Source organism: Lissotriton helveticus, chromosome 6, assembly GCF_964261635.1.
Source record: "Lissotriton helveticus chromosome 6, aLisHel1.1, whole genome shotgun sequence".
Classification (NCBI taxonomy): domain Eukaryota; kingdom Metazoa; phylum Chordata; class Amphibia; order Caudata; family Salamandridae; genus Lissotriton; species Lissotriton helveticus.
The window spans coordinates 1,120,385,528-1,120,407,626 of record NC_136067.1 but is presented as its reverse complement, the minus strand read 5'-3'; the positions used below and the strand labels follow the sequence as shown (position 1 = coordinate 1,120,407,626).

At 44.0% G+C, this 22,099-nt stretch overlaps 1 protein-coding gene across 3 annotated transcripts in view; it reads left to right on the top strand.

Moving 5' to 3' along the window:
* SYNE1 (spectrin repeat containing nuclear envelope protein 1) overlaps positions 1-22,099 on the top strand; it is a 2,361,447-nt gene that overhangs the window by 2,299,327 nt on the left and 40,021 nt on the right. For all 3 annotated transcript variants that reach the window (XM_078648775.1, XM_078648773.1, XM_078648774.1), the window contains 2 exons: positions 7,709-7,801; positions 8,939-8,997. In XM_078648775.1, coding sequence (XP_078504901.1) covers positions 7,709-7,801; positions 8,939-8,997 — 152 coding nt within the window. The remainder of the gene's footprint in view (positions 1-7,708; positions 7,802-8,938; positions 8,998-22,099) is intronic.

Sequence of the window (22,099 nt, the reverse complement as noted above, 5' to 3'; positions counted from 1 at the left end):
TGTGCCCACTCCGAAAACCAGATTGATGTTGGTCCAAGAGCTGGACATTCTCGATGTGAGCACAGAGTTAAGATTGGACGCATTTTTCCAGGAGTTTGGCTAGAGTGGGGATGTTAGAGATAGGGCGGAAGTTGTTAAGGTCAGCACTATCTGCTGTAGGTTTTTTTAATATAGGTGTTACCTGAGCTGCTTTTAGCACTCCGGGATCATGCCTTGTGACAGAGACACGTTGACAGTCTTTGTCCAGGTGGGGGTGACAACATCCTTGATTTCTTTGAAGATGAAAGGTGGCAGTGGGTCGCTGAAGTAATTAGATAGGTTGAAACTCTGAAGAGTCTTGTTAATGTCTCTTTCACTGAGGGGAGTAAAGGTGCCCCATGAGGCATTGTTCTTAGTGCTCATGCAAATTGGTTTGATCTTCTCTAATAGGGCTCGGGGTGGTGCAGACCCATGAGATAGCAATAGAGCCTTCCTGGAATCAAGATCAATATTGATGAGGCTTGATTTCTCAGTGAAGAAGGCAGCCAGATCATTGCATGAAGTTGGGCTGACTCCAGAGTCAGAGCAGTTTGGTGCTTCCACCGCTTGTTGTTTAACCAGCTCAAAAAGTTTCTTGGGGCGATTAGCTGCTTGATTAAGTTGGGATCTGAAGTAGTCAGCCTTTGCACTCTTGATTTGTTTGTTATAGGAGCTCCTTGCCGATCTAATGATTTTTAGCTGGTCCGAGGATGGTTTGGATCTCCAGGATCGTTCGATCGCCCTAAGGTTGTGGTGTTCTGAGTTTAAGTTGCTGTTGAACCACGGTTTGGATATTTTTGTTGAGGTATTTTTTGTTGGAGTGGAGCAATGGAATCCATTATGCTAGAGATAGTAGAGTTGTAGAAGTCAAAGAGTACCTGAACCTCAGACATGTCAACTTGGGAGGAGAGGGCAACTTTACAGTAGGTTGCTAGTTCGGCTGTATTGATATCTCTGAGATCCCTTTTCCAGAGCTTCGATTTTGTTGGTTGAGCCTTCCTCAGAGACACCTCTATGTTAATATGAAAGAAGATGCTGTGATGGTCGGACCAATCGCAAGGGGTAATGGTATCCAGTGTGTCCTTTGGTGATGATGAGATCCAGAATTTCTCCTTTATTATGAGTTGGCCGGTCACAATGTTGAATCAACTCGTGATCATTTAAGAAGGATTTGAGGCATGTTCCAGCTTGGTCATTGGGGTTAGACTAGTGAAGGTTGAAATCACCAAGGAAGATTTGGGACATAACTGAATCGACATTTACAGAGATGATTTCCATTAATTGTTTGATGAAGGGGAGGTTGTCCCCAAGGGGGTGATAAAATGTGTGTAGTTTACACACCAGAAGTTTGTTACTCGAGATGTTGAGACAAAGGTATCCGCAGGAGGATGGCGTAGAGGACTCCGAGTGGGAGACCGAGAGTGTGCTCCGATGTATACAAGCTAGTCCACCGTCCAACTTCATAGCTCTGTCTAGACAAATTATGTCATGGGTAGGAGGCACTCGGATGTCTAGGATAGGAAGAGGGATTGAGCCAAGTATCAGTGAGGATGATGATGTCTTTCTCATTGTGTTGTATGAGGTTGAAAATATATGAAGCGTGTTTGCTGGCTGACCTGCAGTTGAGTAGTACGCATTTAAGTTGTACCGGTGTATTGGGGGAGGGGTCTGTATGATGTTCACTCTCATGAGGTTGTCATTATTCATGACTCTGAGGTTGTGCGGGGGTTCTTTGTTCGGATTAGCGTGAATGGCTTGAATTAGCCTCAGAGGAATCTTGTTGGAGTCTAGAATAAGCGAGTAAGAGTTGAGTAAGTCATCAATATCATTAGACGAGAGATAGGACTTCGATCTTCTGGGGCGGGAGGGTGCTTTAGAAAGGGGTACGGATTTAGAGATAGAGGAGAGGGAAAGATGGCCAAGGCACGCTCTAATGCTAGCGGAGGCTCTGGGCAGATTCGCAAGAGAGAGCAGGGAGCTGATCAAGGGGAGATTAATTGAAAGGGCTTTCAAATCATGAAGTTCGACGGTGAGAAGGTGCAGCTGGAGGGATATATTGCTAGGTGCCCCACCAGGTCTGAGTGCTGGGTGAGGAGTAGCGGTTGTGTGGGGAGATCTGGTGGAGAAGAGGGGTCTCGATGTGTGCCAGAGAGGTCTAAGGTAGTATTGTGAGGTTCCAGAGGGGGGATTTGGTCATTGGGGACTTTCGATGTTCCAAGATGCATGGATAGAGAGGTTGGTAAAAGTGAGAGGGTGGGAAGGCCATTGACCTGTGAGTCAGAGACGGTCTAGTAAGGGTTGAGTGGGTTTGGCTGACCATGGTCCCTGGAGGGCAGTTGCCAGGTCTCCGACCTAGAAGGTGGCGTAGAAAGAGGGATGCAGGAAGGGGGATTTTTTGTTGAGAGCAATGGCGGTTGACTATTAAAATCTCTCCTCCAGACTCTCTCTTGTCTGTGACAGTTCCTTTTAGCATTGCTGAGAGAATAATTGAACAAGGGGGAAGTTGGTTTGCTTCTTCTGACTGGCTTGACTTGGACTATCAAGGTAATCGCTGCACATAACCACCATGTACAATTATGAGTCATAGAGTTGATGTTGTTAGCCTCTTCTGGATCCGACCTTGCCAGCGAGGTGCTGAGGTCAGATGCTTGGACTTTATGCCACTGATGTGAGAGCCCTGATTTCCTGATACCATTTTTACATGTGGGTTTGCAGGGAAGCTCTATTTTCCAAATAAGTGCCTTATGATCTGTTCATGTGAGAGGAAGCTTAGAGGGGCAGGAGATGAAAGGATTATTGGTAAATAGCCCATCAAGTGTATGGCCCGCTGAATGTGTGGGGCCAGTTACTATTTGAGCCAAGGAGCAACATGACATAGTGTCAATAAGTAGTTCTGTGTGTGAGGCTGCATTTTTCTCTAGATGGAAATTAAAAATCTCCTAATTTAGTGAAGTCTGATTTCGATGAAGATAATTCCAAAAAGTGTTTATGCCAGTTGAGTATACATTACCAAAACATAGTTGTTATTGCCTTGTGTAGCATATGATAAATGGAGGGCTGATGAGGAAGTACATTTGCTTGCAGAACAATTTTTCTATCTTATTTGGTTTCAAAGGGGAATCATGTCCATTAAGTTTTTAATAGAGCTGTCGGGTTTTTGGGTGGGAATTATGAATTTTCAGAGACGACTGAGATATGCTCTGTGAAAAGATGGAATATCTGCACTTAGCATAATTGACAAGTTGGATTTCACGCAAGATGCTGTCCCACAGTTTCCTGTCATGTAGGTTAGGATTGTCTGCTTCCATTTATTTATTTACTAGTTGGGTACACAAGAAGTGAAGTATACTAAACAGATCAAGAGTAATTAGCGTTCAGTTTAATGTATTGGAATCCTCTGTCTTGTATCCTTTGGGCACTGATACAGTATCAAAATATCAATTGAATGAATATGAAAAAGAATTTTAATATGTATTGGCCCTGAAGAGTCTATTAAATCTAAGGCAGTTTGTCTCTGCCCTTAGAGAAGGCTTCAGAGCAATCCAGAATTTGGAACCCCGCCGTAGGCAATGATTGACCAGACCATTTATGGTCATCGAAGGGAAGTTACCGAATCAGCAGAGAAGTCCTTCATTAAAGAATTCTGAGGGACTGTCCTATGGATCCACCTTTTATATGTATTTGGGTTTTGGTTCCAGTGACTCCTGTGCACAATGCAATGTATCTTGAACTTGATCCTTAGAAGCAAGATAGTGTCTTCAGGAAAGGATTCCCTTAGTCATATTTCCACAGGTTCACATATGTCTTTTTGTCTAAGTTTGAAGTTTTAAAAGCCTGTCTTTGAATTTTTTTGTCCAGCATGCGTATATTGTATTGCAATAGCCTAGGCATTTCATATCAGGCATCAACCTAGCGAGTGGTTTGCAGGAGTAGGAGAACTTTGAGTAGCATGGTGTGTTGCACCTTGACGTCTTTGACAACAGCGTTGACTGAAGGGCAAATATGAAGATTATGTCAAGAGAGATTTCCTTGTACTTGGTCTTGTATGTAGGTGCATGTTCCAGACTGAAGAGCCACTGTACAGAGGTGTTTGGCCCCCTCCTCCCTCTCCCCACTGCGCGTGTTGCTGCGTTCTCAGATATTGCTCTATTTAAATACAGAAAACTTTTTGTCATCCAGTGTTGGATGTGGTCTAGGTGTCCCTCAAGTGTTGCTTTTGGGTATCACCGGCATACATCTAGAAATGCATCCATCATTGCGCAATCATCTGAGCAGGATGGCACGTGTAGCAACTGACTAAACACAAGCATATGAAGATCTCTGGGATTTACCAGATGACACCCTGTATGTATTATGCAGGCTTGTATCCTGCGTGAGAGCAGATTCAAGTGGATCGAACGTGTGCACTCCCATACAGTCGAGCATTCTGTTAGCCTGGGCATCAGTATGTTGCGATCAAAAGTATCTTATGGCACAGTGAATTTGAGGTTGATCAATTCTTTGAAGGTGACACAGAGCTCCACACTAAGGTTAAACAAGGCAAATTTGGTTCCTCTCATGGGTTGGAACTCAGATTTGATGTTGTACAGAAGATGTTTTGATCAAAGTGTTCTTATGGCTGTCCTGGATTTTGATCAATCAATCAATCAATCATGGGTTTGTTGAGAGCGACTACTCACCCATAAGGGTCTCAAGGCAATGAGGAGGAGGGGAGGTGCAGGTTCCATTCCATCAAGGTGGGGGTCTGTCGAAGAGCCAGGTCTTGAGGTTTCTCGTGAAGATGGGGAGTGATGTTGTCTGCCTGAGGTGGAGCGGTAGGGTGTTCCATACTCTGGCATGAGGAAGGAGAAAGAGCGGCCTCCTGATCTGATCAGGGCCGAACGCAGGGTTCTTTGGGGAGCGTGGAAGTTGGTTCGGCTGTTGTGGTATGCTGGTCCGATGTTGTGGGGGGCTTTGTGTGCGTGGGTGAGGATCTTGAAGGTGATTCTAGCCTCGATGGGGAGCCAGTGGAGTGTGCGCAGGTGTTTTGAGATGTGGCAGTGTCGTGGTAGATTGAGGACCAGTCTTGCGGCGGCGTTCTGGATGTTTTGTAGCTTGCGGGTGAGGTTTTTGTTCATTCCGGCATAGAGTGCGTTGCCATAGTCCAGTCTGCTGGTGACGAGGGCATGGGTGACGGTTATTCTATGCTCGAGGGGGATCCATTTGAAGGTCTTACATAGGAGGCAAAGGATGTGGTAGCAGGAGGATGTGACGGAGTTGATCTGGCAGTCCATTTTGAGCTCGGAATCTAGGATGATTCCAAGGTTGCGTGCGAGGTCCATGGGGGTGGGTGGGCTACCGAGGGCAGTGGGCCACCAGGTGTCATTCCAGGCCTCAGGGTGTGGGCCCATGATGAGTACTTACGTTTTGTCTGTGTTGAGTTATAGGCAGCTGCTTTTCATCCATTTGGCGACAGCTTCCATGCCTTCTTGGAATTTGTGTTTGGCTGCGTTGACTTCTTTGGATAGGGAGAGGATGAGTTGGGTGTCGTCTGCGTATGAAACAATGTTGAGTCCGTAGGTTCTGACAATGGGGGCAAGAGGAGCCAAGTAGACGTTAAAGAGCGTTCGGCTGAGGGAAGACCCCTGGGGACTCCGCAGGTGGTTGGTGTAGGGTCCGAGAGGAAATAGGGGAGTCTAACCCCCTGCGTTCTGCCAGAGAGGAAAGAGTAGATCAGATATTAGATGTTGGAAATTGGGCAGTAGTTGACAAGTACAACGTGCAGGGCGTTTCTGGAGTAAGCTGAATATTTATATATATTAAATATTGGTTTATGTACAAAAGGATTACATTCTTTATAAGAGATGTGTTGATCACATAGGTCCTGACTCCAGCAAGTCACAGGAACAATTTTTCCCTATACCCTCTGCAGAGAAACGTCTGCTCGAACCATGAGCATTCGACAATTCAGTGACCTAAGTGACAATATTTAACAGCTTCTGATCGCGGGAGGTCAGGGTTCCAATCAACTGCTGCAATCTCACAGTGACTCGGATGACATTGCTGAGACATTGTGCAGGGATGTATCCATCCTGCGCTACTCACATCGTACTGTTTGTAGGTGGAGGACACCTGCTATAACACTCAAGTTGGGGATGAAGAATTATATTGTGTTACTTTATATTTGATACTAAGACTCATTGTCATTTTGATGTGGTTGCTTTAAGTTCTTTCTTTAACGGTTTATTCCTTCTCTTTCCTCTCCCAAAAAGCTTTTAATATACATTTATTTCAGGCACAAATTGTTAACAAGTAAGCCACTTCCAACTATACTCGTTATTTATAACGAATTTACAGTGATATTAAAAATCACATTAGTCAATCAGTAGCACTGTGTCAGTTCTATTCTCACTGGATCTTTTCTTTGATGATTTGTAAGCTGCTGCTTGTACAGTACATCAGTGCTTGGCATAACTTGTGTATTCAATTACACGTGGAACTATTTGGTTTCGGGCTGTCACTTGTACACAAAAGCAGTTCATTGCAGATTTGCAGTTTAGTCTGACATCTCAGGTGCGATTTCAGTGACGGGTTCGTCTCAAGCTCAGTTGTTCCAATTTGCCCACAGTCGAGGATCAAGGTACAGGCTAGGTCACACGTTAAGTCTTCTTTTGCTGCTAACCTTGGGTTTCCTTTCACTTCTATTTTGAGCCTACCATTTACTTGCCTATATTGCAAGTCCATCTGCCAAATTCCAAGTCTCAAGGAAATGCCTTGTCTACAGTAACACTCAAAAATCATTTAATCAGAAAATTTAGAAACACCCGGCAAATATAGAAGGGATAAAGCACCCCAGCTGTGCGTTATAAGGATATTACAAGTCACAGAGGAGTTCCATAACCATATAGAGGTACAAGGTCAAAGACCAAGTTCCTTGATAAGGTTATGGAACTCCGAGGTGACTTGTAATATCCTTTAATACGAACGCTAGAGGTTACTTTATCCCACATAATACATGGCACACCATCAACTTTCCTACAAACCACTTAAAACCTTAGTGTTTAGCTCTTTCATATGAAAGTGCAAGCATGTTTGTAAACATGAAGGAAAAAAAAAACTTCTAGTGCAAAATGAAACATATCAAAAACCTGTTAGATATTTGTTGCAAACAGATATTAAAAACAGTTCAACACAAGTCAGCTTAGCAAAAAAAAAAAGTAAAACATTTTTATTAGCTCGGGCGTGTGGACACTAGATTCTAGCTTTTCTCTAAGGATTACAAAAAATAAACATATTCTCTCTGCTTGACATTGTAGGCTATTAAAATAGAGCAGAAGAAGCAAAAGTGCCATGACCTGACCTTCCTTTTCCAACGGCTGCCGGCTCTGCTGCATTCATTGTGACGTCAGAACCCCACTGTAATAACTTATAATAGTCGAGTTCTGACGTCTTTTCCTTACAGTCGGCGACTTGGTGCATCGACAGTCACGGATTGTAAAGAAATTAGAGACTGCCATTTATACAGGGATTACAGAACCCCATGTATTATATATATATGTAATGCTTTTTCCTGAATCTTGAAAACTCTTGGTAAGGTTGTTGTATTGTAACGTCAGATTATTTCATATCCCACAAACTGGGTGCTGTTCCTATGAGGTTTTGGGTGGGAGAGCCACGGGCGACTGTGTAACATCTCTTGCTTTGAACCTAGGAGTTGTCATCGTGGTCTTCAGCGGATGAACTGGACACCTCAGGATCACTGAGCCCCATGTCTGGCAGGAGCACGCCCAGCAGGCATCGAACGGTAATGTCCAGCTCACCACCTACCTGCCATGCTCAGGGGCACTGGCGGGGAGAGGGGGAAGCATCCAGCTCCTATGTGCAGTAGAATATTCAGATGTTGTAGGTGAACCCTTCCGTTAGAACTAATGCAGCATAGAACACAGATCAACCCAGCACACCTCAATTCAGGCAGCTACCCCTGACACCCCTGCTACACCCTGCATGAGACTGGACCACAGAAACTCCTTGGGTTTTTAATTTTCCTTTTTTTTTTTTTATCCAGCTGGAGTTTACGTCTTTCTTTACAGTTCTGTTAATTGATTTTTTATTAATATGTTCTGTTTCTTTGTAGAACTATTCGTTTAATTTGCACTTTTTAAAGAATAACACCTGTAAGTTCTCTCCTGACGAGCTTCGGTGATTTCCATTGGGTTTTTCTACATTCTTTAGATACCTGTAGGTCCTAGTGACAGAATGTGAAAGGAACACTGGCTTTTCCGGGGGCAGAGAGCATGAGGGCTTTTGTTTTGGGGGTTCATCCGCCTTTAATCTCACAATGACAGCTACATAAAAGCACCGTCGTTGATCCACGACATAAGGAACTTTCGCCAGAATTAATAACGAAACACTGTATACTGCATTGAAGATCGGCTGAAAATATTTGCAAGGAAAAATAGAAATTTCATACTATTTCAGCCTTTTTAATTATATCGTATCTTGAAACAAACTGTAATTATGAACGGTGTCTGAAATATATGAAACGAGTAGCACTGCAGGAATGCAAAAACATAGCAACGCATTTTTCAATCATAATTGAAGTTAATTGGGAAGTTCTCATGAGTGTGAATTTTAGTTTGGATCCAGAAAATGTCCCAACAGGTTCTCCTTCTTTTAAATGAAAACTCTGTGTGTGCCCTGAAGCCTACTGGCTATTGATGCCGATACACAGAGCAGAGGCGGACTATTCTGGGGTTTCACACGTCCAAAAATGTTTTCGGTAAGCGGTAGAAAAGCCAGTTTCCTTGGTTCATGGGAATTAATCACCTCATTTGATTTGTTTTCCTTTGCTGCTCTTTTACTTTTATTTTCATCAGTAGCTTGTCTTTATTTGCCTGGACTGAACATTCTTCTTTCTTTACCCCCTGTTCATTGCAAACAGCCACGGGGCCAATGTAGTCTCTCACAGCCTGGACCCTCTGTCAGCAGTCCACACATCAGGTACCTTCCTCTCCTGATTTCCACACTCTGCTCTAGAACTCAAAGAGGATGATGGAAATTGTCCATGTGACGCTTTTACTCCTGCCCTGCCTATGTTCGGCTAAAGGCTCTAAGCTGCATGCTTCCTTTCTAAGTAGGTCACCCACAGTCAGCACGATAAGGTGCTAAAAATCAAAACAACTGCACAGACGTATTTGTATCTTATATTCTGAGCAGAATGAAAAGTGACCAGATGTTTTCTATAGTACTTTTTACGACTGGCATGCCAAACATTTAAGAGCATTCTGAGAAATAAAAAACACTTGCAACTGTAAAAATGGAGTACATGGCACTCAGTTTTTTTATCATCCTCTTTATTTCTAGATATTTATAGTAGAACTGACAAAACCCACCTATATGAGGGGAACACACGTTTCTTACATTCATGGACCGGCTGATGTTCCCTTCATTTTGTGGATTTTTTCCTCATTGCTTCAACAGTTAGTCAGGATTTACAGTGGCTTGTCCTGGAAAATCCAGTGGCTTGGATTTGTTTCTTCTGTATTATGCAGCTCTACTACCATGCCAGATAACACACTAACATTTCTCTAATCATATTATTGACTCTTTTTCTCAGCAACAAGTCTTTCCTTCCTCCTTGTACCCACTGGAGGGCAGTCTTGCAGAAGCAGCTTTTTACGTTTTTTTGGGGGGTTTTGTATTCTGTGAGTCCGTTGTCCACTCCTGCAGCAAACTATGCTTCTGCATCCTCTATTGTTCTCGTGTCTGTTTACGCGCGCACACGCGCACCTGTGTGTATGTGTACGCTTGGTTGCACGTGTATTTTATTTGTTATTTCACAACCCAGTGTTCAAATCATCCCCTCACACGTTCACTCCCATTTAGAGTGCACGATTCAACTCCCATTCACACGACAATCGCATTCGTGCCTTTATCACTTGATCTGTGAACGTGATATTCTGCTGAAGCTACCGTTTAAGCGGCCAGGTGCAGGCAGAACAGGATCATAATAGGTGCTCAGTCCCATTTCCAGCTTGCTGTGACGGAAGCAGTCCCACAAGTCACACTCTTTGTCGAACTGTAGGGAAACCACAGAACGGGCCTTCAGCTGGTCAGGCATCCTTACATATTTGGGAATTATTTCAGCCAGCTCAGTTCTGAGATAATATTGTCCTGAATATTACTTTTATAATGGGGACATCCTAAAGACATGAGTGTATTGTCCACTGTAATCGCAGGAGGTATCTATAGTGCCTTGATATTAAGAACCATCATTGAACCCACTCTGCCATTTGGGAATTAATGCACCTGTGCAACGCCAGGGTTGCACCAGAAATTGCTTGAATTATCCAGGTGGTTGTTCACGTCTGAGACATAAGGGATGAGAACCTTCCCTGATGCTGTCATTTCTCGTAGTGGCATGACGCAAAGTATTGGGATCTAACTGTAGAATGTGATGAGGGACCCCCGAAACTTCTATATCTGATAGATATCCGTTAACTTTAGACTGAATGGAACCAGGGCTGAGGGGTCACCTGCAGCTCAGGGGCTGCAGGGGTTGGCATTATGCCCCTGGTTTCTCGGGGGGCATTGTCCAGCGTGGATTGAGTGTCTTGAAATTGGGTAAAAGAAACTTGTGCTGAACAAAGTTGCCTGTAGAACACCTGGCTTTCTTGAATAAGCGTGTCCCACTGGCAGCCGCAGGACATGCTTAGAGAGTAAGGGGACAGAGCAATTGGGCAGAATTTTGGACATGGAAATGTCAAAACCTCTTCGACTGAACCGCTGCTCCTTCGAAGGGCCAGCAGTCCCCCCACGCCCCCCAGCACCTTGAGACCCTTGCGGGTGAGTAGTCACGCTTTACAAGCCACATGATTGATTGATTGATAGATAGATGACTGATGGACTGTAAGAAACCTAGTTTTGAAACTCCATTCAATGTAAATGGTCCCAAAATCCTAGCCCAAAGAGGATCAGGCCTGAACTAGACATTGGTGTGTTGGTGCAGATGATGACATTGTTTAAGAATGGCAACTATAAAGTGAGGTCAGATTATGCACCACACAGGACAGTTCATGGGTCTGTCGTGGTATGCAGAGCCTGCCGAGCCAGGCCTCTCTGGAGATGGGGCAGGCATGCATTGACAGAGGGACTCTTATGAGTGGTTATAAGGCAGAGAGGTTGCGGCGGGCTGAAAGGTGTTACACCGCACTGCAGCATTTTATAACAGACTCGTGGCTCAAGGGAGTTTCAACTTTATTTTCACGGGGTGCACACTCTCTGAGGTGGGGCAGTCTTCCTGGTAGAATCACAGGAATTAATCCGGTTTCCTCGCAGCAGTTCAACTAGTATAAACAGTTATGAGCACAGGTAAAAAGAAATCATGAAAATCGTCAAAAGCAACAACACTGGATTGTGAATCCACATCGGGATTCTTAAGGGTGGGTGGCCAGTCCCTCTGGTAGAAGTCCATACCCTTCAAGTCTCCCAAGGCCAGCAGGGCTCACAGCTAGGAGCTGGGGAAGCACTTCCCAGGAGCTACTGTTTGAATGAGCAGCAGCTGTTGGCAGGCCAGTCAGTTCTTGGACCAGCAAGCCCTGTTCAGTAGACCGGCCTAAATATCGTCTACATAATTAGCGCCCTATTTGAGTTAATAATCGAAAAACTAAATCAGTGGGACACATTTTTTGCAAATGCTATTTAGGGCGCAACCTTTCTGATGCTACTTCTGTAATTGACATTTCCACAGATGACACGCCTTAGTGAGGAAGTGCTCCGGTAAGCTCTTCTGCATTTCCCGGGGTCAGGGGATCAAACAGTGGCCAGGTGTGACAGTGAATGCTTCAGAGATAGGTAAATACTAAGCATCCCAGGACTTCCAGCCCATGCGTGGCCTCTGTGGGGAATCCGAGAGACGAGTCACACTCATCCCCGCTATCCAGCAGACAGGTTGGGTGTTCTTGCCCTCTCCTAAGGGAGGGGACAGGAGCTTGTGTGCCGAGTCATTTGTGTAAGGGGGACTAGGGATACAGGTGTAGGGCTTAATTTAAGCCAGTGGTTTCCGGTGCTCGGCTCCGGCACCTAATTGCCAGCACCAGGGTTTGATTTTCAGTGGCTAATACCTGCCTACCAAGCCATTTATATAGCTTTGGGGGCCTGGAGTTGTATGAACTTTCACACTTGTAAAAGTGTGATGGTTAGTAGCTGTGGGTATACTGTCATTAGCAGCTGGCAGGTGCAATCTGTGGTATAACCTGCAGTGTCTGCCCAACGAGAGCCAACAAATTAAGCAATGGACCTTATACACCCTAGTGGAGACAAGCTCCGAATATAATTTTTTTTAACTTCCTGCGCAAAAATCTGAATAATCGAAATGTGAAATTCTGAAATACCTTGAAAGCAAAGCCAATTACACATCACAGCCAACATTAAAAGGTGTCGATGACTCATTTTTTAGTCTTGCCTAGATAGAGATTTAGTGTTTTGCCACCCTCATGTTTCCATATAACTTTATAATAACAGTACCGATGTTAAACATATTTTGCCTTTCGGGTTAGACCTCTTAATCCATTGGTCTGTTCAAGTGTCACTGACATTTTCCTTCCGGGCACCACAGCAGGGGGCAATGGGTCAGCCCACTTCATCGATTTGTTGTATTGCCCTGTGAGTGATGACATTTTGCTTGATTACTTGTGCACAACTGCCCGCAAAGGAGTGTATTTCAGTGCCCGGGCTGCTGGCCCTCTTCTTTTTTGGGGGGCAATATTTTTTGTATATTCCCCACAAAAAATCTTACAAGAAATGTTTGTTTGCTGAGGACAAACTTATTATTTTTTACAAATCCTTGTTTTCCTTTGTACCATTGTCAGTTAGTAGTAGCAGGCATACTACACTTTCAAAAAATCTAAAACCAGCGCAATCTGGTGGATGCAGGACAGCACCCCCAGAAAGTCCCTAGTCACAATTAACATGCCAGTCACAAAGGGCTGCAGATGGCACAGTGGGCATACAAAGATTACAAGAAACCGACACTATGCTACTTGCGCTGCAGATCTTTATCTTAACGTGACTCAACCTAGAAAATAGTTTTATTCTCGTCACTCAATATAAACTCAATTTGTAGCCATTGACATGGAAAAGTGGCACAAAGCATACCTCTCATCCTGGGTGAGAATGAGTGGTGGAGGGTGAGTAGAGTGTAGTGAAAGGTGTTGAAGCACATTTTTAGAGATCGAGGGAGATCTGGATTGCACGTGATTCCTTTAAGTCAATGCGGGGCTTGTTTGGCGGGTAAAGTTGAGTCCACAAAGGGTAGCATCCTTCCATTGAAGGAGAGTTTAGAAGGGTGCACGTTAACTTCACCATAGACATCCGAATCCCCTCAGCTGGATATACTGTTTTACAGCGATTATGAATGAGGTAATTCTTTTAGATTCATTGAAGCCAGCGCAATGAAATAATATTTGTATGCCGTGACTGTGTAGCAAATTAGCTTTAGTCCTTGTCTAAAGAGTGAGTAGTAATGTTAAACACTGTAAGCTCGCCAAATAAGTAGAACAGAAAGCGTAAGCAAAAATCGTTGGTTTTATTTAAAAAAATAAAGGTTTAAATTTAAAAAGTTTCTTTGCGCTTCAACTAATGTAGATAACGTACCAGTACAGTAGCAATATATAAAACACAGGTTTGCATGGTGGCCACCGTTACCTGGTTTAGCATTGGTACATTTGTGGCTAACACACATCTGAAACTAAGTTAAAGACATTTTTGGCACCGACGAAACGATCAACAAAATATATAGGACATTTCTGTATAGAATCCATTTCTTTTTATGGGAAAACCACAATGGATTCAAGAGCGGCAAAAGAGCCCTCTAAACACACTGAGCACCTGACCATCTCAATCGCAACTGCCCTTTGATAAAGATCACAAAGAAGTGAGTAAAGGTGGTAGACAGACCCCTTTTCTGCTATGTGATCATATTTCGGTTGTCTTTTTTTAGCCAGCTATATGCTGAAGTTCTTCAGTTGTTCAATTTTTAAGAATACAGCTTGTATACCTAGCCTGCAAGGCTGTAGTTAGATGTGCAGCAGTTATTAAGGATCCATGTTTTTATTAAATTCAATATGGAGCTAGGAGGGATCTCCGTCTTTTTATCCCCACTTTTCCTGGCCTGCCCCCCTACTACCAGAAAGAGTGAGGAGCGATGAACATACTAGGTACCTTGGTACGTTAGCATTAAGTGAGCTGGCGCTGCCAGTGGCGTGTTGAGGTTTCCTCCCAAGGGCTTACTAAGAAGGTTTCTCCGTCATCACAAAAAATGGCCGTGCACCACACAGTTCTTACTGACATGTCCTCAGTCTCCCTAAATACATCCCCGCACTGTATCAAGCATGAGCATATTGCATTTCTGACCAAGTAAGTACGTGTGCACTCTTTACTGCCCGTAACAGTGTTCAGGAGGAGTGGGGCATGCCAGCCAAAAGCCTCGCTTTCACACCGTGTCTTCTGTTGAATTGTGTCCTTTGCCAATGCATGTTAAAACTGAATGTCAATCATAAGGCCACTAACAGATACGCATGTTTCTTTTTCCAAAACTGTCGAACGGAAATGTTAAGTGCTGATACCAATGCAGATGTGTTAAGCTTGCTCGCGCAGCATTGTTGACTTGTGGAATGTGTTAAGCGTGTCTCCTCCACAGACTTCCGGCAGACAGAGCTTTGTTGCTTCCTCGAGTCCGAGGCAATGCGTAGCAGCTTCCGGCAGCTTTCGGACCTTTTTCTCTCCTTCTCGCTGCCTGCTTCGCTGTTCATGAACACGTGTTTTTGTGGTGGCGTACAGCACAATATTTAATTTGTCTTTCAGACAGGCATGGAATATAAACGAGTTACTGCTGAATAGGAAGCTTAATCAAAGGCGCGCGCCAGACAGGCTGCGTTTGATGTGCGCCGTGGTTTCAACTGATACAGCAATACAGGCTGTCACTGTGTTCCTTAATGTTTGGAAATGCCTCTGATCAGAGTACTGTGTGTTTGATCTTGCACTGCATCGTTAAACATTGATTTAAGAGCAGACTGATGCACATGGTATGTATGTGGATTTTTCTTACTGCTGGAAGAAAAAAAAGTTTAGGAGTGTTTTCGTAGACAAAACGTGTACCAGTCATGTTTTCAGCACGTCACACGTGACTCAATACTAAACACTTCTATTTTCTTATCGACTCTCCTGGCCTAATCCATAAAGATTTTGCTGTGATTTACTGCTGTAGTGAATGTGGCTTCCTAAATTTCCACGAGCAAGCCAGGTGTATGTCAGGAGATCCCGAATTGCCCTTGGAATTCAGGAATACTCTAAAAGTAAATTACTACAACTGGTGGCAAAAACTTTGTGAGTCAGTCCCTTATGCTCACCATTTCAGTGAACCTGTAGTGAGGATCTTTAAGACCCAACTAACAAACATTTTTGTGTAACTAAGTGGTACTTTACTGCGCAAAGCAAACAATTTGTGATTGAGCTAAAGGACAAATGTGATGGTGGGAAGCAGTGCCGGCTTTAGTGTTGGTGGCGCCCAGTGCGACAATCTTTGTTGGCGCCCCCCCATGACCTCCTTTTTCATAGATTCCCTGACTACCACCCTCCAATGGTGTTCCACATCTTGCCTTAGCCCTTTTCTCACATGTATTTACTTTATAGCGGTTCTCAGCCCAATGTAGAGTGTCGGAGCACTTTACATCATAAACACATTATACAGAGACAATAGGTCATACAAGTGTGTAAATCAATGTATAGGAAAGGTTATTTAAGACACTGAGGACGACAAGACATATGAATCACATATAATCCACACTGGTAGGCTTTATATGTTAAGACTTCTTGGTTTGGAGAAACAAAGGGGAGGGTTTACTATGTTTTCACACAGCGCCGTCCTCAAGGTGCTGTGCTGTGCTGTGTTGCATGAAAAGCAGAGTGCAAAACAGTACCATATATTCTAAAATATGGTGCTTTTGCTTTCTCCTCTAGTGCCGACTTACATAATGGTTGCCTTTCCCAGATGCACACACAATGCACAATAGTGCAAAGGCGTGTCTATGTTATCAAGCATAGGTTTTATACTGGAAGCGTACCCTTCCAGTACTAATTCTATGCTTTGACAAAGTTTAACACTTTATCACTTTTCAAGTGTGCTGAACTGTACAGCACAATTACAAAGTTCGAAAGGTTTGGTGAAAGTACATCTGTTCTCCAACCTCCAGGATGTGTAATTGTTAATGAAAATCCTATTCTACCAAAGTTAGTAGATAGGGAATTGAGTCAGAATCCATTGGTGGGGTTATAGGAATGTTCATGTAAAAACCCATGACATGCCTTATTGACACAGAGAAGAATATAATAGTGCTTATGTTACCCTGGCGCTACTTTCCAACACAATTCAGGTTTTGCACTGGAAAGTAAACCCCATAACAACACTTTGCGTCAGGTTTGCTTCACTTCTGTGATGAACACTAGGCACAAAGTGTTAGTAAATCTGCCCATTACACTCAGGATTTGAAATGTAACACATTAATTGGGCTGTCAAACTAAAAAAATTGAATTAGTACTTAAAGGAACCACTTTTATCAATGTTAGAATAGTGAACGTTTGAGGAAGAAAGCAATACAATTCTAAACCTATGCTATGCAATTTGCATGCAGCGCTTTGGTGCCAGTTCATTGCTCAATGTGCTATCGTTGATGTCTTGCAACTCGTGAACTCCAAATAACAACACAATCTCTGTGACAAAAGCAGTACCGCTCTGAGCGACCTACACAAGTACAAAGTTGTGGTTTGCAGCAGGAACATTAACGTTATATGCTACTCTATCGTGAGTCAAAACTGTAACTATGCAAATCATAGCTCTCTCCATTAAGTTTATTAACAACCAGAGTTACCATATTATAAGTCCCTGAAAATGGCAGGCACAAAAAGATCCCTGCAGGCTGCTCTTAGTTTGCCTCAGCATGTCAAAGGGCAATTCTTCAACCTTGACACTGGTCGCACAGTCCTAAAAACAGCACTGACCATTTGAATTATAAAAGACCGTAATAATCAGGGTTCAGAGAGCCTCTCTGGCCTCTTGGCCCGATTCCACTCTACCTGCTACAGCAATGGAAACTACACATCAGCATGCAATTTACGTATGTGCTAAAGCAGGATAGAACTGTAAAAGGAGTGTGGTGACTCGGTTCCCATATTTCCCAGATTTTGTACTAATAAGGTTGAAACAAACAGCTTTAGGCGATTTTCCTAAGTTTTTATCATAGGGACATTAAAATACTGGTCTGCCAGGTGCTAACCCTAACTGAACTAAAGCTTCAAATATAATAATTATTACTACCATGACGAGCCAATCTTACCATAATATACAAGAGTGAAACTCAGCTCTACCTTGCACTACAATAATAAGGTCACTGATAGCAAAGGTTTTCTTTCCGTACCGGCTGGCTCTGATTAACAGCTGTCCCATCCACTACAAATGCACAGCAGCTCGTCATCTTTGATGAGGTAATCATGTGAACACAGTTGTCCTTTTTTTAATTCCACAATGACAAATGTCACAGAAATGAAAGCGGGACAACGGTTATCTAAATGCAGGCTTTTCGGCAATGCGATCTGTGACGAATTCGAAGCACAAATGGCGCCCCTGACATTTGGCACCCGGTGCGGTGGCACCAGTCTCTCCGCCCTAAAGCTGGTGCTGGTGGAAAGTGAGCCAGTTTCGGCTATTGTAAGTGTATGGGCAAAGGGGGGAGGTGCTTTTCATGGTGAGCCCCTCTTTAAGATCAGCACACGCAAATTCATACATTGGTGGGTTTTTGTACTCCTCTTTCACATAGTTTCTCCAACCTGGAAACACACTGGACAGTACAACTGTGAAAGCCAGTATGCCACTCATTTAGACCTGTGCGGATGCACATTTTGCACCCATTCTAAATACCCACCACCATAATTTAATTGTTCCAGCAGGAAACCAGCGGTCGTGTATGAATCAGTAACAGAGGTGGGGGGTTGTGATGGAAGACTTGGGTGAGGTACATGTGTCCCTGTTCCTTTGCATGGCCAATCGATGCAGTCATTGAAATCCTTAGAAATCCTAAGAATCCTAAGAAATGACAATGGTGCTTTGGAGTGCAGGGTGGTGTAGGCCTGCTCCTTGCCTCTTAAGAGGGAGCTATGAGGCTTGCACCAGCTCAGTCTTATCAGGCACTACCATCACCATACCGCCATTCCTCCTGACCACCGGTCCACTTGAAAACCAGATATCAAGTGCGGTCACTTGATTCTTACATGATGGGTAGTTAGGGTCTGCTGGCAGTGGTGAAGGGAGACATCTAAATGGCCGTACACTATCTAATTGACAGTATGCCAGTCTCCACCATAACGTTGTAATTCGCAGGTGGCATCCAGTAACTGCTGTTTGCTTCCACCAAGGTTTTTATATTAGCCGTAGTACCTTTTCAGGGTGGGAAAGGAAGAACTTCCTATATTTAACAGATTTAGTGACAGCGGTTTCTCCCCATGGAAATGTATGTTCGAGGCATTTGAGCAGTAGATCACATGCTTTGCATATTCCTGCCATCTAGTGTTGGGTCCGGATTTTTGCAAGTTGTTTTTGTTTGACAAAGTCTTTCCAGTCAAAAGGTAGGTGACTCCTCCTTTCGGTGATAGTGAGCATTGGCATCGACTCCATTGTTAAATGTTTTTTTTCCCCCATCGGGTTCGGAGGGGCATTGCTGCACTCTGCTTTGGAATCGATCCTCGGGATCCCCCTCAGTGCGTATCTCTCTCTACCTCGACGGTATTGTTCTCGATCGCACTTCTATCTTTGTGGTTTGAATCAAACCTCTAATATTCGACATTTCAAACAAAACATCTGCGGGCAGCCTTCTCGGCCCATCTGCGTCTGTTTAGATCCTTGTCGATGGAACAGACTCCAATTAAATTCTGCTCTCTGTGCCAAGCGAAATATCCACGCACAGACTCTCCCCAGGTGTCTAATTTGTGCTTGTCTCCCGAGCACAAGGAACAAGACTGCAAAGCGTGCCGCTCTTTCAGGTCGAAGAAAACTCTCAGAGATCATCGGGCTCGACGTCAAGAGATGCAGCGGTTGGATGTCACACCAGACCTCTTCGGTGAAGAATTTAAGCAGGAAAAGGTATCAGCGGCAGAAGGAGAGATGGCTACAGCTCCATCTGACTCCAGGTCCGACCTACAGATCTACCTCGAAGACGACGATGTGCCGCAGGGACAAGGGGACGTGAGTACAGAATACACCTTCTCTCCCCTCCCTCCGTCCTTAAAAAATCTAAGGCTTCAGGTCCACCTACGCCTCAAGGCCAAGGTCAGCCCCAAGAAGAGGTTTCTCACGCCCTGCCTCATGGCTCTACACCTAAACACTCCAAGAAGCCTTCCGCCTCTGGACCGAGCCAGCCGAAGCCCACTTCAGAGCAAAAATCTTTGGTCTCCAAATCCAAGATTGGTTCCGCACTGAAATCTTCGAAACCTAAAAAACCTTTGCAGTCAAAATCCTCAGCACCAAAAGGACTTTCCAGCCCGGCTCCAAAGCTTTGGTGCCGAAATCGAAAGACTTGCTGGCAACACAACCGGATCCAAGTAAAGACACTGTCTCGCCTGCATTGGATCCAAAATAGAAAAAACTGTACATCCCTCCAGATACAGGACACATTCATGCCAAAAAACCATCCAAGCACATGCTTTCTGATGGGGACAACCCATACACAATTCCTTTAAAGATGAAAAGTGTAGCCACTAGCCCTTTCCATACTTGTCCATCTCCACATCCTCTGTCTTCACTACAGCTTGATGCATTAAATATTACACCTAGCCACTCTCCTCCACCTCAACTTGATACAGGTGACTCTGAAGATGATGATATACAAGTACTAGACCCTTGGTCGGAATACACTGCTGATCCTCCACAGGATACAGACCCTGATCTTTATCCTGCTAGGCCATCTCCACCTCATGACAATATTTCATACCAACTACTTATTGCCATGGCAGCAGAATACCATGGGGTGAAGCTACAGAAAGAGTCTCTAGAAGACGATTTTCTATTTGACACTTTAGGTACACATGAATCTAACCAAACACTCCCTATGCTCAAGGTTATGTTGAGGCATATAGACGATATTTTAAAGATCCTGTCCATTCTAGAATTCTTACTCCCAGAGTGGACAAAAATATAAACCTTCCCCCACAGAGCCTATTTTGATCAAGGGTTAGCTACCACTTGACGGTCTAGAAGTCTCAAATGCCAGGAAAAGAGCTAATTCTCAAGCATCTGGGGATGCCCCTCCCCAGATAAAGAATTAAAAGTTATTGATGCTCTGGGCAAACGTGTAGCAGCACAAGCAGCTAATCACTGGCGGGTTGCCAATACGCAGGGCCTACTAGCAAGGTATGATAGGGCCCATTGGGATAAAATGGAGCAATTGCTTCAGTTTCTCCCAGACAAACATGAGGCAAAAGCTTCCGACTTAGTCCATGAAGGAAAGTTAATTTCCATTGCATCTATCAGATGCGCTCTAGATGGAGCTGACACCACAGCTAGAGAAATAAACACTAGCATCTTGTTAAGACGCCATGCTTGGTTACGAAGTTCAGGATTCAAGCCTGATGTCCAACAATCCATCTTAAATATACCATTTGATCAGAAACATGTTTTTGGCCTGGTGTTGATTTAGCACTTGATAAAATGAAAAAGAATACTGATGTGGCAAAATCAAGGGAGCACTTCAATCTCCTTCAAACAGAGGTTCCTTTTGGCGCTCTTTTTATAGAGAAAGGTCCAAGTCTTTTGGTACTGACCAGAGCACTCCCTCTTTCAAAGGCAATTCTCAATCCTCCTTTACAAAAGTATTTTACAGAGGAGATTATAGAGGAAATAGTCCTAGGGGCAAAGGTAAAAACACCACCCCGCACTTCCCCTTCCTCAAACAAGCAGTGACTTCCAAATGCTTCCAGCTGACTATTCCAAACCTGTCGGTGGAAGACTTCAAATTTTCTCCCCATTTGGAACTCAATAACATCTGAAAAATGGGTGCTTGGAATTATCCAACATGGCTACTGCCTGGAACTTACCAACAATTCTCCAAACGTTCCTCCTCGATCCCACAAAATGTCACCAGACCCTGGTCAGGGGTTTATTCCCTTTACTTTCTGATCCCCAAAAAGGAAGGATCTCTGAGACTGATTCTAGATCTCAAGGAGTTAAACAAATACATATTGTCAGAACACATTCACATGGTCACTCTTCAACAAGTACTTCCCCTGTTGCAGCAGAAAGGCTTCATGTCTACGCTGGATCTAAAAGATGCCTATTTTCACATCCCAATTCATCCCACTCATCGCAAATAACTCAGATTTGTGATAGCAGGCAAACATTACCAATTCAAGCTACGTCCATTTGACATCACCACGACCCCCAGAGTGTTCACCAAATGTCTCACTGTTGTAGCCGCTCATCTCAGAAGACAATGTATACATGTCTTCTCTTACCTGGACAACTGGCTTATCAAGCAAGCACTTACCAGAACTGTATACTACAGATTCAGACCACAGTACATCTACTTCATCAGTGGGGTTCACAATAAATGCACAAAAATCTCACCTCTGTCCGGCGCAGGTGCAGTCTTATCTAGGAGCTTCCCTCAACACTTTCAAAGCTCTGGCCATTCACAATATTCAAGCCACAATGTTACTTTTCCAGCCCAATCAATCATTACCAGCCAGAGTCTCCATGCAACTCCTGGGAATAATGGCTTCCTATATAGCAATTGTTCCTCATACAAGACTCCACAGGCGTCCTCTGCAGGAATGTGTAGTGCATCATTGGAATCAATCCCAGGGTCTAATGACCGATCCAGTGTTGGTAAACAGCTGCACCCATTGCTCTCTGCAGTGGTAGAACCATTAAAACTTAGGGAAGGGGCAGCCTTTCATAGACCCAATTCAGCAGATTGTATTGACAGCAGATGCATCTCTGACCGGTTGGGGTGCCCATCTTCAACGTCACACAGTACAAGGGCTGTGGTCGGATAATCAC